Source organism: Notolabrus celidotus, chromosome 3 (genome assembly GCF_009762535.1).
Source record: "Notolabrus celidotus isolate fNotCel1 chromosome 3, fNotCel1.pri, whole genome shotgun sequence".
Lineage (NCBI taxonomy): Eukaryota > Metazoa > Chordata > Actinopteri > Labriformes > Labridae > Notolabrus > Notolabrus celidotus.
In genome coordinates, this window is record NC_048274.1 from 34158448 (window position 1) to 34176203 (window position 17756).

The window sequence follows — 17756 nt, forward strand, 5'->3', positions numbered from 1 at the left end:
GCAGCATCCCTGAGTGCAGTAGATCTACTGTTTGTTTCTGATAAAGCCAATCATGGGAGGAGTGTGTGTGTGTGTGTGTATGTGTGTGTGTGTGTGTGTGTGTGTGTGTGTGTGTGTGTGTGTGTGTGTGTGTGTGTGTGATGTTAGTAGAAGGGGGTCTGATGAGACAATCTGGTGTGTTCTGTGGAGAGTGAGTCATCACCTTCAGACACAGAGTTCAGGTTCATCAGGAGAGTGAGTCTATCTTCATACAGCTGCATGTGCTGCCAGCATCATAGGAGTAATGAGGAGCAGCTCTTGTGCTCTGTGTAGAGAAATGCTGCTGCAGGGAGACGTTAGATACCGAGTGGAGCCGGCCACTTTGTAAAACGTCCTGCAGTCTGTCCTCATGAAGGAGTTGTGGTGTCCTAAAGTCTGTCCTAATGAAGGCGCTGTGATGTCCCTGCAGTCTGTCTTCATGAAGGTGTTGTGATGTCCCTGCAGTCTGTCTTCATGAAGGTGTTATGATGTCCCTTCAGTCTGGCTTCATGAAGGTGTTAGGATGTCCCTGCAGTGTGTCTTCATGAAGGTGTTACGATGTCCCTGCAGTCTGTCTTCATAAAGGTATTATGATGTCCCTGCAGTCTGTCTTCATAAAGGTATTATGATGTCCCTGCAGTCTGTCTTCATGAAGGTATTATGAGGTCCCTGCAGTCTTTCTTCATGAAGGCGCTGTGTTGTCCTTTAGTCTGTCTTCATGAAGGTGTTATAATGTCCCTGCAGTCTGTCCTCATGAAGGTGTTATGATTTTCCCTGCAGTCTGTCTTCATGAAGGTGTTATAATGTCCCTGCAGTTTGTCTTCTTGAATGTGTTGTGATGTCCCTGCAGTCTGTCTTCATGAAGGTGTTATGAAGTCCCTGCAGTCTGTCTTCATGAAGGCGCTGTGTTGTCCTTTAGTCTATAATGTCCCTGCAGTCTGTCCTCATGAAGGTGTTATGATTTTCCCTGCAGTGTGTCTTCTTGAAGGTGTTGTGATGTCCCTGCAGTCTGTCTTCATGAAGGCGCTGTGTTGTCCTTTAGTCTGTCTTCATGAATGTGTTGTGATGTCCCTGCAGTCTGTCTTCATGAAGGTGTTATGAAGTCCCTGCAGTCTGTCTTCATGAAGGCGCTGTGTTGTCCTTTAGTCTATAATGTCCCTGCAGTCTGTCCTCATGAAGGTGTTATGATTTTCCCTGCAGTGTGTCTTCTTGAAGGTGTTGTGATGTCCCTGCAGTCTGTCTTCATGAAGGCGCTGTGTTGTCCTTTAGTCTGTCTTCATGAAGGTGTTATAATGTCCCTGCAGTCTGTCCTCATGAAGGTGTTATGATTTTCCCTGCAGTCTGTCTTCTTGAAGGTGTTGTGATGAACAGCTGATGCTGCACACAGATTTCTTCTTCCTGCATTTTATGATGGACAGAGGAGTGGTGTTGATGTGGTGTGTTCACAGTCTGGTTATGTAACTCACATCTGTTGGTTTCACTCTAGAGGACGAGTGGAGCAGCAGATAAAAAGCTCTCTCATTCAGAGGTTCCTCGTCCATCACGGCCCTGAATCATGCTCCATGACTTTGCCTCATATTAAAGCTGCACAGTGACATCCACAGTACAATAAATGAGTCACAGGGGACAAAAATATGTAACAAACCTACATGACTAAAGGTTAATTACACAGTCCTTTATGTTCAAAGCTTGATCCAAAAAGGAAACTGGACTTGGTAGAAATTCTTAAAGACGTTTCACCTCTCCTCCGAAAGTCTTCTTTAGTTCTGAACAGACTGGGGACGAAGCTAGTAAGTATAAGCCTCTAAGAGTCGTTGGTATGCTAAAGTTACTCACATGGGGTCATTAGTAGAGTCGTTAGCCTAGCTCCTGAGAGTCTTTAATGTCTTCGGTTGTCTGTGGGTCGTTGAGGTCACATGATCTCTGGTGTGAATCTGGCCATATTTGTTTAGATCGAGAATTCAGAACAGCAAGGTATGATGAGATAAGTATGGCCATAGGCCATTACCTCTGTTAAGGGAAGGTTGTTCAATCTTAAAGAGATATTCCAGTTTTTTTTAAGTGGGGTTGTATGAGTTTTATGTCACTCACTAGTAATTGTACTAGCAACAACGGATGCCCGTCAGCTTGGACCATTTAATGAGAAACAGCAGGGAGAAACAGCACGCAAGCTAGGTCACAGTTTTAAGCAGACGGGGTCAGACCTGCCAGGTAATTTAGCCAATTTTGAAAGACTCCGGCCCTCACACTCATCTCGATTTAATTGTACACTCTACTTGTTATTTTTTCAGGATTTCACTTTGCTATCAGAAAGCCCATTTGTTTTGCACTATTTGCACACACAATAGATGTGATTTATGACTCTTTGAAGGGAACCGGATCTTAAGGAGCCGTTCCTTTCAAAGAGCCGTTCAAAAGACTGGTTCTTTGGCTCATTGTTATATTTATTAATTTTTTTGAATTCAGCCAGGGGTAACTCGTTTTTATCATGGAAACAATCACTGGTAGCAGTTATAAGATAAGATTTGGATCAGAATAATTCAAACCCACACATCCAACCAATATATACTCTATTGATGGGAATTATTCTGAAATATTGATTATAATTTCATTTGGCATTGTAAACATTCCATAAGATGGTGTCATATCCCCATGCTTCGACAGTAAGGTCACTTTTTTGAATTTTCCCTCACCTAAAAAACTTTGTGGCACTATAAAAACTACGCAGGCCACAGATAACTTCCACTCAAAATAACTTTACTGTAATATTTTCCACACAAGAATATTTTAACAATACAGAAAAAAAATATAGAAATAAATAAGAATACATATATATGTATATAAAAAATATGAATACAACTAGAATAAAAAATAGGACATTATAAAAATCTGAATGCAAAATTGTACTACCTCAAGTATTAGTGTTAGTGAACAAGTATTTGACCACATCGAGCACTGCTTCCTCCGGGAAACCATGTTCGGCCATGGTCTCTTTGCTAAGATCCAGGTGTTGTAGAGTGACTTTGAGAGTGCTGAAGATTAATGGTAGCTTGTGTGCTCCTTTTAGGGTGCATAGAGGTGTTAGGCAGGGCTGTGCACTGTCTGGGATGCTTTATGCACTCTCCTTGGAACCCCTCCTCCAAAAGTTACGCTCAGGTGTTCATGGAGTAGTTTTACCTGATTTTAATAGCAGTCTGGCTCTATCGGCCTATGCTGGTGATGTTGTTGTTTTATTAAAAATCAGAAAGATGTCAACATTAGCTAGTACCAAGTATTGTTTCTGCTAGGTCTGCTGCAAGTTTGAACTGGGGAAAAAGTGAGACTCTGGCTATTGATGAGTGGTGAGAAGGCCTCCCGGTTCTCCCTGAAAGACTGGCCTGCTTGGACCCACTGTCAGGTCTGTTATCTCAGATTCAGAGTAACATCCATTTTTTCCTGGGATAGGATGCATTGGATGCCACAGTGTGTTCTGCCAGGGCCTTGTCCACCTGGCCAGCAGAACGGCCACCTTCAGGGTACAGTTTGTTCAGAGGTACCTTACAGGACCTCCTGCTTTAGTGTAGAGGGATGTGACCAGCTGTATACTCAGACGTCCTAATAACCTGGGGCTGGATGCTGCTCTGTTTTTAATTTAAATGTTTTAAAGTTAAGTGGGTTACTTAAAATTTATCAGGGTGTTTTTAAATCATGTGCTTCGTTTGACTGGAAGAAAACCCAGAAATGTAACCCTCTGCACTGTTTGGTAATGGAGCCATTCATTTGTGGTGCCTGACTGGATGTGTGTTGCAGCTCTGAACCAGGACTGATGCGGGCGCTGTTAAAGAAGCTAGTAGACACAGCAAGGCCTCCCTCACTGATGCCCAGGCTGTGGGGGTGTGGTCTGTCTGGTTGGTGCAGAGAAGCCTGGAGCTCTAGAGACAGAGGCTGTTTTCGAAACGGCCTGCTACATACTACTTACGAATGTACTAGACAGTAGGTACTGCCTACTACATACTGCGTTTGAATTTAGTATGTAGAATGGCTGCTCTGTTTGATCTGTTCTGCAGTATGCTGAGCCAGACGTCACTGGATTTCCGGTTTTGGAAAGCGGAAGTAAACAACGGCCAAGCTGATAGAGAGACTGCTCTTTAGCATCCACTGATGATTTCAAAAGTTTGGAAGTGGTTTATATGTAATTTGATAACTTCCACAGCACCTAAAAATTGCGTTCCCCCCATCAAAAAAAAAAGCAACAAAAAAAAGCAGAACCAGCGCTGTGCATTGTTGGAAACGGTACGCGAGGCAGACTGATCTGATGCATACTGAGAAATTTTCCAGAATCAGTAGGCATCCGGGGAGTTTTGGCATACTGCAGATTTTGCTCTTGTTCACATACTGCATACTACATACTGAATTTGGCTAAATCAGTACATACTGCTTGTATAGTAGGCGGTTTCGAAAACAGCCAGAGACTGTCCTAAAGAGAGGTGCCTCCTTCATCAGTAAAGTGAGGGAGGGGTTTAACCTCACCCAATGGACTCTTTCCCTGGCCTCAGCCTGAGCCCTGGGTTCACATAGCTCAGTATTTCCCTGCCGATTGTTTAAAAAAATGAAAAATGAAACCTGCAGGGTGTTGACAAAAAGACACTTAACATGAACTGTGTGAAAACTGTATGTAAAAAGAGCTTGTATGGCGGAGCTCCCTCAGTGTGGACTTACAGACAAACACCCAGTGAAGGACTCTGTATAAACCACTTGTAAAAAAAATGACTGGTGACCTTTAGTGGAGGATAGAACACGGTGCTATCACCTACAACATGTTTTTATATGTCATCAGTCCTGCCGTTTTAAATGAGTGCCCTTTCTGTGGTCTGTCTGAGAACATGTTTCATGTTTTGACTGAGAGCAGGAGACTTACAGATTGTTTTAGTTTTGGAACCTGGTGTTTTTAGTCTTTATGTTGTTTTATCTGCCCCTGGTTTTATCTGTGGATTCAGGTACAGCAAAACAAATCAATCCAAGTGCCAAATTGTAAACTTTTTAATCGACCTGACTCATAGAAACGGGCTGCAGGCTGGGTCTGAACTTGATGTCGTGGCTTTGTGGAAGTGTAACATTAAAGTGAGACAGAGAAGTTATGCTATTAAAGAATCAGTATGCGATTCTTTGATTACTTAGAAAATGAACGCAATAATTTTAGATCTTGATCGCATTACTATCAACGTATTAACAGTTACAGCCCTACTCTGTATACAACAATCCTAAAGATTATTTAGTTTTAAAATATGTTATTTTATGAGATGTACCTTTTGTGAAGGTCATGTGTTTTTGAATACTATCTTTTTGAATTCTTTGTATTGTATGTTCTTGGATCTTCCTGCACAGAGATCACAGATGTGAACTAGCTTTATATCTAACTCTGACTCTAGAGTCGTATTATGCATGGTCTCTTTCAAGCAAACTATTAAGCTACACTTAAGAGCTAACAACTCTTTAATAACAGACTCATTGAGCACTCACTGAACCCCAAAGTTGCGTTTGATGTGAACTGCCACCCGGCCACCTTTTCCTTCGAGGATCATGAAAACCATTCATGTAAATAACTATCAGACACAGATTCAGTGAGCCATGCTTCTGACAGTGGCACATTATCAGCATTTGTTGAGTTAATCCAAATTTTTATCATGTCCAATTTAGGGTGCGAGCTCCTTGATTTCTTTGTCCTCAGGTGTGAGACACTGCAGCTGTGTCAGGGCCTGGGTTAGTATACGATTCCACATGGATCAATCACACAGTGACAAAGCTGTTTCACTGCAGTGATTAAAGATGTTTTAAAGGGAGGCTTTCGAAGATCCCTGGAAACAGTGAAATAACACAGCATAGGTGGGGGAAGTAAAATCTAACTCTTTTAAAGGAACTACTTGCAGACATTTGCAGCATGCCTGCTGATTCGATGATTGAAGATATTTCAGCAGTTTAAGTGCTGCAAGTTCACATGACATTTTTATCTTAGAATACTCCAGGAATAAACACGAGCTGTGTTCAGAGTGCCGTGATGCTAATTCAGTTGAATCCATTTCATGAAGCAGTTAACGAAGGATCATCCAGATTCACATCAGCATGTCAGCTGGATTAAAAAGCTCCCCTATAATCAGGAAACATTCCACTCTGTTTTTTATCCATACACGTCAGCCGCACAGAGAGCTGACGTCCCTTTAAATGACTAAGAGTAAAAAACTGGTGAATCTCTGGTGAGTGTAAACATTGAAAAGTGAATGAGTCAGAGTGACACACACAGCAGCACAGCAGGCTTCATGTAGAGGTCGGAGTGAAGAGCAGACCAGGTCATGATGTCACACTGAGATTAACCACTGATTGATCTACCAGACTGTGAGTGAGGACACTGCAGCATAAAAGCAGCAAAGGCGAAGATTTCTGACCTTATTCTAAAAGGTTAATTCATGCTGGACTGTGTAATGCTGTTTGTAACATCTGTAATCTGACTGACGGGATTATCTGAGGCTGTACATGTGACTCTGCAGTCTTTAAACAGATTGAGCGGTACAGTAAATGATGCACATCCTCAGACATTTAATATGATGCAGTTTGATGAGAGAAAAAACAGCAGAGTGTGTGTCACTGACATCATGGTGACCTCACTTCCTGCTGCAGCACACAACAATACTTTCCTCTGGTCTTAATCTGGATCATCCCGTGTTGTCCTCTTTGCTCAGATGCATTTTTATTCCAGTTTATAAATCTGATCTTTTTTTTCTTCTGGACTGCAGCAGAAATCAAGCCGTCTTTTTGTTCAGGTCATGCTGAAACCAACACACTCAGCCTGCTGACCTGACTCTGGTGTAGCTTTACTATCTACTCCTGTAGTTTGTCATATCTGTCACATCACCCCATCAGAGCATTTTGGACATTACAGTGAAAATCAGAGCGGTTGTCTAATGTTTTGCATATAAAAGAATATACAATGATCTGTGAATTATGCTTTTTAACTTACTTCTGTCAACCCTCTGGAAACATAATGACAGATAAGAAAGTACACTTTTAGTACAGCTCAAGTCGAAGCAAGACTCTTGTACATTTTAGATATTGGAGGAGAGATGAAGCTCAGAGAGCCAACCAGTAACTGGCTGAGAATGTGATGATGAACTCGAAGACTCTTTCAGACCCAAAAAAGAGAAGGAAATGAAAGGGGAGATCTCTAAAAGATAGGTGTGTAAAGTTTAAGCAGCAGATATAGGAAAGGGTTCATAAACAGAGTAAACTGACATCAAAGGCTGTTAGACTGATTATAGAAACAGAACAGGTTCAGGTAAGAGTGGACATGTTAGTGTTACTGTGTCAGTGTCACTATGTCAGTGTCACTGTATCAGTGATACTGTGTCAATGTCACTGTGTTAGTATCACTGTGTCAGTGTCACTGTTAGTGTCACTTTGTTAGTTTCACTGTGTTAGTGTCACTTTGTCAGTGTCACTGTGTCACTGTGTCACTGTATCAGTGTCACTGTATCAGTGTCACTTTGTCAGTGTTACTGTCACTGTATCAGTGTCACTGTGTCAGTGTCACTGTGTCAGTGTTAGTGTCACTGTGTCAGTGTCACTGTGTCAGTGTCACTGTGTCAGTGTTAGTGTCACTGTGTCAGTGTTAGTGTCACTGTTTTAGTTTCACTGTTTCACTGTATCAGTGTCACTGTAAGTGTCACTTTGTTAGTGTCACTGTGTCAGTGTCACTGTGTCACTGTTAGTGTCACTTTGTTAGTTTCACTGTGTCAGTGTCACTGTGTCACTGTAAGTGTCACTTTGTTAGTGTCACTGTAATGTGTCACTGGAAATGATCAATGAACCGTACAATGTGCCTCGAGTCCGTGTTTTTCTTCTTGAGGTACCGCAACATGTTTAGTTCATTATAATAGAATTTGTCACGTTCTTGGACCTTCACAGCTACAATCTCGTTGGTGCTAAATTTTACACACTCCAGCACCACCCCGAAGTCACCTTGTCCCAGCTTCCTCAGGAAATAGTAGTCACTGGGGAGCTTGATAAGTTGCTTGATGTCGATGCTGTTGATCGATGAGTTTGACAAGGATCTGTTCTGTTCCATCTTGAAGTGAAGTCTTTGTCGTGCTGACGTAGCTCTCTTTTTCTGTGTGTGTGTGTGTGATAGAGTTTAGATCAGCCTGGAGTGTTGCATGATCAGCCTGTAGTGTTGGTGCAGAAGTTCTCCGCCCTCTTTGTGACATCATAGTTGTGATATTGTAGTGACATCACTATGCTGACAGACCACATGTCGGCATAGTGATGGTTCATGCAAAAGAACTTCTTGGTTACCATGGTGACGAAAACAACAAATTAAAGTGATTTTTTTTAAATCACTTTAATTTATTCGTAAATCAAAAGACAAACAAAGACATGAACACAACAAGATTCTTTTGTTGACAGCTCGAGAATGAACACCGGAGAATTCGTTCAGGTCTCAGAAAGCATTTGTTCTGGTCACATGTTGTATGCAGCCAACTCCTATTGACCTTTAAGTTGGGTGTTTTACGCAGCAGTCTCTGTATTGGCTCTAGTCTCCAACATGCATACCTCAATCGATACACATCTTCAGACAGTCTTACTATACTGCATTGTGACAAGGAAATGTGTGTGCATGTTGCCTCTCGGCCTGCAGCTGTCCTTGAAGCAGAGCTGATAACCACAAGTTTGTTCCAGTGGCGTATCTTCCGTGGGGGCACACGGGGGGCCAATCTGATTGCCCCCCCCCCCCCCCCCCCCCCATGTGCCCCCCCAAATTTCATTGGATCTTCATGCTGTCAATCAATGTCGCTACCCGCCGCTTTATGATCAAGCGGAAAAACAAAACCAAAACCTTATATCTGATTGTACCATGTTCGTTCAATTAAGGGGCTCTTAATTTGAAATTCAAACAGGAAATAGCAGCAGCAGACCGACACTAACTTTATAACACCGGCACAGTCCAGGCTTCCGTCGGGGAGTTCAGTCTGTTCCAGGTGAGATCACTGGATCCATAAACCTTTATTCCCTATGTTTATGAGAACTATTGCATGTTTCACTCACTACAACGTTTAGCTTACTACTTTTATTGTTGATTTTTGTAAGTTTGCATTAAAAACAGTGAGCTACTGGTTTAATTTTGCATGCAGAGCAGCAGACATACCTCCAGGTGATGTGGAGAAAATGTTATACATCTGCTCTTTCTGCTTTGCTGTAAAAGTATGATAGAAGTTTAATTTAGAAACACAGTTAAAAAACACGAAGGAGAATACTTAAATTCCGAATTATTTAATTCTGACTTAAAAAACATCATGTAACAATGGCCAATGTGATAGTTTCACTGTCTTTATCAGTATCAGTGTCACTGTATCAGCTTCATTGTATCAGTGTCACTTTGTTAGTGTCACTGTGTTAGTGTCACTGGGTTAGTGTCACAGTGTGAGTATCATTATGTTAGTGTCATTGTGTCACTTTGTTAGTGTCACTGTGTTAGTGTCACTGTGTTAGTGTCACAGTGTCACTTTGTTAGTGTCACTGTGTTAGTGTCACTGTGTTAGTGTCACAGTGTTAGTATTATGTTAGTGTCATTGTGTCACTTTGTTAGCGTCACCGTGTTAGTGTCACTGTGTTAGTGTCACTGTGTTAGTGTCACTGTGTTAGTGTCACTGTGTCAGCGTCACTGTATCAATGTCACTTTGTTAGTGTCACTGTGTCACTGTGTTAGTGTCACTTTGTCACTGTGTTAGTGTCACTGTGTTAGTGTAACTGTGTTAGTGTCACTGTGTTAGTGTCAGTGTTAGTATCATTATTTTAGTGTCATTGTGTCACTTTGTTAGCGTCACTGTGTTAGTGTCACTGTGTTAGTGTCACTGTGTTAGTGTCACTGTGTTAGTGTCACTGTGTCAGCGTCACTGTGTTAGTGTCACTGTGTTAGTGTCACTGTGTCAATGTCACTATGTTAGTGTCACTGTGTTAGTGTCACGATGTTGGTGTCACTATGTTAGTGTCACTGTGTTAGTGTCACGATGTTGGTGTCACTATGTTAGTGTCACTATGTTGGTGTCACTATGTTAGTGTCACTGTGTCAGCGTCACTCTGTTAGTGTCATTATGTTAGTGTCACTATGTTAGTGTCACTGTGTCAGCGTCACTGTGTTAGTGTCTATATGTAAGTGTCACTGTGTCAGCGTCACTGTGTTAGTGTCACTATGTTAGTGTCACTATGTTAGCGTCACTGTGTTAGTGTCACTGTGTCAACGTCACTGTGTTAATATCACTGTGTTAGTGTCACTGTGTCACTTTGTTAGTGTCACTGTGTTAGTTTCACTGTGTTAGTGTCACTGTGTCACTGTGTTAGTTTCACTGTGTTAGTGTCACTGTGTTAGTGTCACTGTGTCACTGTGTTAGTTTCACTGTGTTAGTGTCACTGTGTTAGTGTCACTGAGTTAGTGTCACTGTGTTAGTGTCACTGTGTCACTGTGTTAGTTTCACTGTGTTAGTGTCACTGTGTTAGTTTCACTGTGTTAGTGTCACTGTGTTAGTGTCACTGTGTCACTGTGTTAGTTTCACTGTGTTAGTGTCACTGTGTTAGTTTCACTGTGTTAGTGTCACTGTGTTAGTGTCACTGTGTCACTGTGTTAGTTTCACTTTGTTAGTGTCACTGTGTTAGTTTCACTTTGTTAGTGTCACAATGTTAATGTCACTGTGTTAGTGTCACTGTGTCACTTTGTTAGCGTCACTGTTAGTTTCACTGAGTTAGTGTCACTGTGTTAGTTACACTGAGTTAGCGTCACTGTGTTAGGGTCACTTAGTGTCACTGTGGTTGTGGTTGAAATAACTTACATGACTAACATCATGTTGCCAGTTATTAAATACTACTTCAAGTTTATAGGCCCTGTAACTCTCCTAACATTCGTATCTTCAGCTGTTATCTGAAAGCAGTAACTGACAAAAAAGATTACTACTCACCCCCTTAGGTGTCTGTGATCTTGTTTATATTAGTGTGCTAAGAATCATGGGATATGTTGGGCCACAAAGGATGCATCTGATGCATCCTTACTTGGTCCCATTTGATGGAGCCTTTAAAACAGGACAGCCTTCAACACGTCGCTGTGACTTGAGCTGTCTTTATATGCGCCCTTCGAAGGATGCAACACTGAACATGGATAGAGCTGTAGTCTTTGAAGGCCTAACAGAAGAGGTGTATTCTCAGCAGGACACTGTGTTTGGCTGTCTTTGCTGACATGCAGAATCTTGTCTGACTGATGTCCAGCTACAAACTCTGGCAGAGTTTGAACTGTTGGAGATCAATCTGTTCTTATGTCGATGTGAGCAGACTGCAGCTGGTTCACTGTCCTTATGCACAACACTAACCAGTGCAAGTATTCATTCATCATGCAGAGATAACACTGTGATTAATCAGGAATATTAAGATACGGTGGAGAAAATATTACTAGATCATATTTACCACCTGAAACCATCATTCATCTGCTGCTGGCTGTGTTTCACAATGCGTAAATTTAAATAACCTGATAAGGAGCTTTAATCAGTGTAATCCTGCTGCATTGAATATAAGAAAGTAAAAAAACGAAGTCTGAGAATAATGTGAGCCATAACCTGAGTATGTTAGGAAAGTAAAGCCCTAGTAGTTTTTAAAGAAGGTGAAAATCTGGAGAATGTTGTTTGGTTCTACTCTCAGACAGGCCCAGAGAGAGAAACTTTACAAAGCTGAACATGTCAGCTCTAATCAGTGTCACAGCCCTGAACACTAAGGTGTAACATGCACCTGTCTCAGGTTCTATCATGTGCCTATAAAACTAATCCTCCACTCTCTGATCTCTGTGCTCAGTATTCATCAACTGACTGTGAAAACAAACCATACTCTGTGTCCCTCTCTGGAGGCCATCCATCTGCCTCTGTGCGCTGTAGTCCTGTCATCCCCCTGGCCCTGCTTTAAGGTCTGTCTAGTTCAAAGGTATTTCAAGAGTTTTTAACCTGAGCCCATTTTTGAAGGTATTCTGGAGTCTAAATGACTAACATCTAAAAGATGTGCTGGAACCCCTCAAGTAGATTATTTTAGCCAACAGCAGTTTAAAGGGCCATAATGGCTGCAACATATTCTTTCTTTTGAGTCCAAACCACTCAATGATCCCCAAAAACCAAGGTAGAGCAGTAGGTCCTGAGCTCTGTGAGGTTAAACTCCTGTTTCTCAGTGTAGTGTGGTGTGTGTAGAGAGTGATGTAACAGCTGTTTGTAATTAAAATCATCTTCCTCATCTCGGTAGGGATTCTTTCTGTAATGTTGTCAGACACTTAGAATACCAACCTGAGACTGTCAGGGACAAAACCAAGAACTTGTAGTGGAAACACTTTGATCTATCAAGGATTGTTGCAGACATTACAGCCTGTGTATCTGCTGCAGACACTTAAAAATATAGTTTTTGTCCCAGGTTCTCTGAAGGATGAAGAAACGTTATAAATTGTGCCCAGTTTTTTTTTTATAATTACCAAATTAACCTTTAGTCTTGTTGGTCCTCCAAAAATAAGTCAGTGCCTCTGACGTTACTCATCCTGTTTTTATTTACCTCAAAGGTCACAGAAGTAAATGAGCCACATTTAATCTCTGCCGGCATAAATAGATAGTTAAAACGAAAATACTCTGAGCTGATAGGATATGTTTGTGTCTGTTTTAAAAAGATTTAATAATAATAATAAAATAATATCATCCTGAAAGAAGAATTTCATAAATTATGAGACTCTGGTATTAGCAGCTGGTTTAACATGTCTTTAGCAGAAAGATTAGTGAATTCAATGACACATGGAAGCGCAAATATTTTCATAAACTTTGAAATATGTGACACCAGACGGGGCTCCACGTGTTCCCATGAACGGCTGCATGGTCTGCAGCTTCCTTCAGTGTAGGTGAGCTAATGAGACAGGTGTGCTGCATCAGCCTGATCACCATAGCTGCACACACTCACTCACTCACTCACTCACTCACTCACTCACCCACTCACTCACACACACACACACAAACACACACACACACACACACACACACACAAACACACGCACACACGCACACACACACACACACTATGTCCTCTCTCTCTCCCTCTTCATCTTGGTTACTGTGTGTCAGCGTGTTATCAAAAAGCACACACATTGTAGAGGAAGACTAATGAAAATAAAATAATAAAAATAATACAAAAATGAATTACTGCCACAAGGTGGGAGGTCATAATAAGTTATAATAGGCAACAATCAGGTGAGGTAGCCAGACATATTAATATCTGTATCCCTGAACCGGGGCTGGTATCTAAAAAGACAAAAGTCAATAATGGATAAACTCACAAAATATGTTTCCAAGTGCAGAAGACTGTCTCTATGTCTTTCATAAAGACTAACATGTGAATGATTGCACTTTAAATCCTGTACAATATGACATTCATCCAGGCAGCAGCAGGCATAAATCCTTTAAAATAAGTCTTCTCTTTAAATGCAGCCTCATGATAAACTGGTGCATAGCGGACACCAGAACACATATGCAGTGTTTTTCACTAAATGTTCTCTCTGGGGGAGGACCCTCCAAAAAGGATGTGAAATGAATGAATGTATAATAATCTTAACAATCGTGGACAGTGATTATTTCTCATACTATAATCGTAGCATCAAAATCTCTACTTGTTGAACCCTTTAGTGTTGAGACTCTGCGTGTTGTTCTGGTTGCTCTGATTGAAACTGACAGCTGTGATTGAAGTTCTTCTTGTAATGCTTTTAGAATACCTGTGAGTGTGAGTGGGAGCCTTCAGTCCTGATCAAACACTGAAAGCACTCAGCTGTGATCAGTGTGATTACAGCAGTCCATGCAGAAACAGAACACGGAGCTCATCTGATGCAGCAGAATTATTCAAACCTCATTTCAAATCAGCTGAAATATTTTCCCAGTTAATTTGTCTTCATCACAGCTCATGAGACGCAGAGACGAGGGAGAGCTAAATCAGTGAGAGCTGCTCTTCAGAGATATCAAAGATTCATAATGAATTTAGTCTAAAATATGAGTTCACTGCTATAACTCTGATCTGAGAGAGTGTGTGAGCATGAGAAGGACCAAGTAGAGACCTCTAATGCTGAGCGAGAAGCTGAAAACTGCAGTTCTTCCAGTGTCTACTAGAGGCTGTCTGCTGCAGGGAGTTAGTCCCCATACAGTCTCATGTTAAAATGTTTTCAGCCTGGTACAAAAACAGTTATGGTCTCTATAGCTCATTTATCTATTCATTTTTTTTTTTTTTTTGAACATTTTATTTTTCACATTTTTATAACAAGAGTAGTGTTGCCAGCACCTGGCATTAAACATAGATTAGCTGTGTATAGACATATAGATATGTATATACATATTCATACAGGTAAACTAACGAAAAAAACAAACAAACATTTATGAATAGATAGACTTACTGTACGGGTTGAATGTATATGCAAATCACCTGTTTACATTAGGTTAAGAATAAAGGTGGATGGATTAGGGGCGTGGCCTCTTTCACTGACAGGTGGGAGCTGCCAACTGTCTACTTGGTGTCCTATCAGCCAATTCAATCCCTGAACTTAAAGCTGGGGTTGGTATTCAGATTTAGATACATTTTTGTTATACTGGTTAAAATGATCTTTATGTCCCGATGGCAATCAATACTTAATGTGTTTTTAAAAAAAGAGTGAAAAAAAGCAGCCGGAGTAAACCTGGGAAAACACCAACCAATCCCTGCCATCAGGAGCCAAATTATGAAACCAATCAAATCCCATCCTGCTGTTCTGCCCGCCTCCTGCAAAGCATACATTTCATGTTTGTTTGTGTTTTTAACTTTCACTATGATAATGTTTTGGTGTCTTCTTACCGCTGAGTGAGACATGAGTTGACATAGTGCAAAACACCAACGATGTGCTGAGGACCGGTTTTGAATCAGTCACGATCACATGGTCGCGAATCAGTGGCACTCATGCATGTAAGAGGGGGCATCGTTTTGGAGGAGCTCTGAGGGGAGGGGGGGGAGTCCTGAGGAAATGCCACATTCAAATTCATTCTAGTTTTACGTGACTACCAACCCTAGCTTTGACCTCTGGACGGTCTGTCTGTCTGTCTGTCTGTCTGTCTGTCTGTCTGTCTGTCTGTCTGTCTGTCTGTCTGTCTGTCTGTCTGTCTGTCTGTCATCGTTTAGATGTTAGCACTGATTAGCAGCTAGCTGTGTTTGTGCTCCAAACAGCTATCTCGCTCAGTGTGATGTTTTGAAGTACAAAAAGCGCAATAAATTACGAGTGTTAGATGTATATTTGTACATGAACAACACACTGCATGTGTCTGCATGTTTTTCTTTCCAAAGTGATGCAGCCTGAAATTTCAGTGATGCAAACCAAGCAGTGCTGACAGAGTGGATGATGTCTCAGCAGCAGCAGCAGTGACAGGGAAGGGGGCTGAATGCTGTTGGAGCTGTAATAACTGTGTCAGTCTGTGTGAGACACACAAACACATCAGATCGTCTTTATCTGGAGTCAGAGAGCAGAGTTGAGACCGCAGCTGGAAGGCTGTGATCCATTCAGATAAACGGCTGTGTCATGTAGACGTCATGTCGCTGTCTCTGAGTGTCTGTTAGAAACACAGAACAACTTGCAGCTGTGTTAGTACTGAAAGTGCTTCCGCCTCCTGAACTCCCTCGCTGTTGTTGGCTCAGCTCATTCACTGTTATGGCAGGGGTGGAGAACTTCACTTTTTTCAACCGAGAGAATCAATTTATTACAGATCAGATAGTGTGATTATCTGCAATACTTACTGTGGCTTCTTTGGCTGACTACTCTTTCTGCTGCAACTTGCAACCCACCTCCACCCCATTTCCTCCTTTAAATGCTGTATCTGATTTTACCAGATATTTTACCACGTATTGTCTCTGATGTCTGCATTGTTCTGCTTCAATTATCTTGTATGCACATGAAAGGGAGGGGAGGGCTGCTCTCCCCTCTTTAGGCTTTGGCATTCCACATAGGCAAATGAAGGGGCAGGGAGCTCCAAGAACAGAGGCATGCTACAAGAAGTATGATTCAAGATTCAAAGGTTTTTATTGTCAATTTTCACTGTATATACGAGACATACAGGAAAAACGAGATGCTGTTTCTCTCTTCCAGCTTTTAAATATCTAAAATTTAAATATAAAATACAATAAAATATAATAAAATACAGTATATGAAAACAGCCTATGTACACAGTGCAGGTAGTGCAGTGACAGTTTAAAAATAGACAATGAAAATGAAAGTAGATAACAGATGTTGTTGCTTGCAAAAAAAACATTGCTTTGACTAAAATAGTCCTGAATGAAACACATTGAGAATTATCGTAGCTATTAAGCAAATTACCTTCAAAGTGTACGAAATCAGTAACTGATGAACACACTGCAGCCAATCAGAAACAAGTATTTACCCAGGCTATGGTGGGGATTAACAGAATACAGTTGGAATTTGTTTTACTCATCGTCCTCCTTTCTCTCTGTCTCCTCAGGCTGCTGTGTGATGAGCTCTCTGGACCCCCTCTTCTGCATCATTGTCCTACTGCTGCATGAGCTCCTGCCCTTACTGTTGGCCCACTGAAAGACTTCAACCAAACGTGTGTCCACCTACAATCCTGTCACTCTATACCAAAAAACAAAGCGGCAGCAGCAGTCAAAGGCTAACAGTAAACCACATCACTGCAGGGAGTCTCAGAGAGATGGATGATCCCTTACACTGCTAACAGAGCTGGGAGCTACAGGACTGTCTGCAGAGCAGAGTGTGTGGAGGAGAAAGGATGGAGTACCAGTCCTGACACACACACACACACACACACACACACACACACACACACACACACACACACACACACACACACACACACACACACACACACACAGACACACACACACACACACACACACACACACACACACACACACACACACACACACAGCAGAAACAGTGCAGCCACAGCTCTGCACCTGCTTCGTGCACAGCCTCCTCAGAAACCACAAACTCACCGTTCTTCTGCAGCATTTCACTGTGAATTCTTTACGTGTCACCTCAGTGTGAGTCCTGCTGCTCATACAGACACTGGTTGCTGTTCTGTGGAAGTCATGTGACCTCCATGTCGTTTCTTCTCTGTGGAGCGAGGTGATTTAAACTGTTAGACAGTTCTTTTCTGTAGACATTTCCTTTATACAGAGCTACAATCCATCCACTGTGTTAGTCTGTATATACGCCATGTCCACCTCCTCCTTCATACACACACTCTCACACACCTGTGTTCTCATAGCTGTGTTCCATGTAAACAAGGATAAATAAGCTGGTATATTTTATGAAGATAAGGCACACCTGATCATCGTTGTTGTTCTTCACCTCCAATAATGTTTATTTTTATTAAAGCTGTGGTGACTTTGATTTCTATGAGAAAGAACTTTCCCACAGCAGCTCAGATGAACTTTATTGTTTTTGTAATAAAAGGTACATTTCAAACATGTTGTAATACTTTCTTTCACAATCGTCCTCACACAGTCAGTGGTGACTATAAAAAAAGTCATCCACCTATAACACGACTAGAGAATTGAATGTTTGTAAATAATGTTTGAATGCACCTGGCCTTACTGTAGCTTAGTTACCACTAACTTTAAAGAGACGGTAACATCTTACACTTGTCTGCTCCGGTATTTGTGGAAGATGTTTC

At 41.5% G+C, this 17756-nt stretch overlaps 1 protein-coding gene across 1 annotated transcript in view; it reads left to right on the plus strand.

Annotated features, from left to right (window-relative positions):
- Positions 1–17542, plus strand: part of vstm2b (V-set and transmembrane domain containing 2B) — a 29453-nt gene extending 11911 nt beyond the window's left edge. Inside the window, exon 5 of the mRNA XM_034680562.1 lies at positions 16563–17542. Within this exon, the coding sequence (XP_034536453.1) occupies positions 16563–16651 (89 nt within the window). The 3' untranslated portion in view covers positions 16652–17542. The remainder of the gene's footprint in view (positions 1–16562) is intronic.
- The last annotated feature ends 214 nt before the right edge of the window (positions 17543–17756 follow it).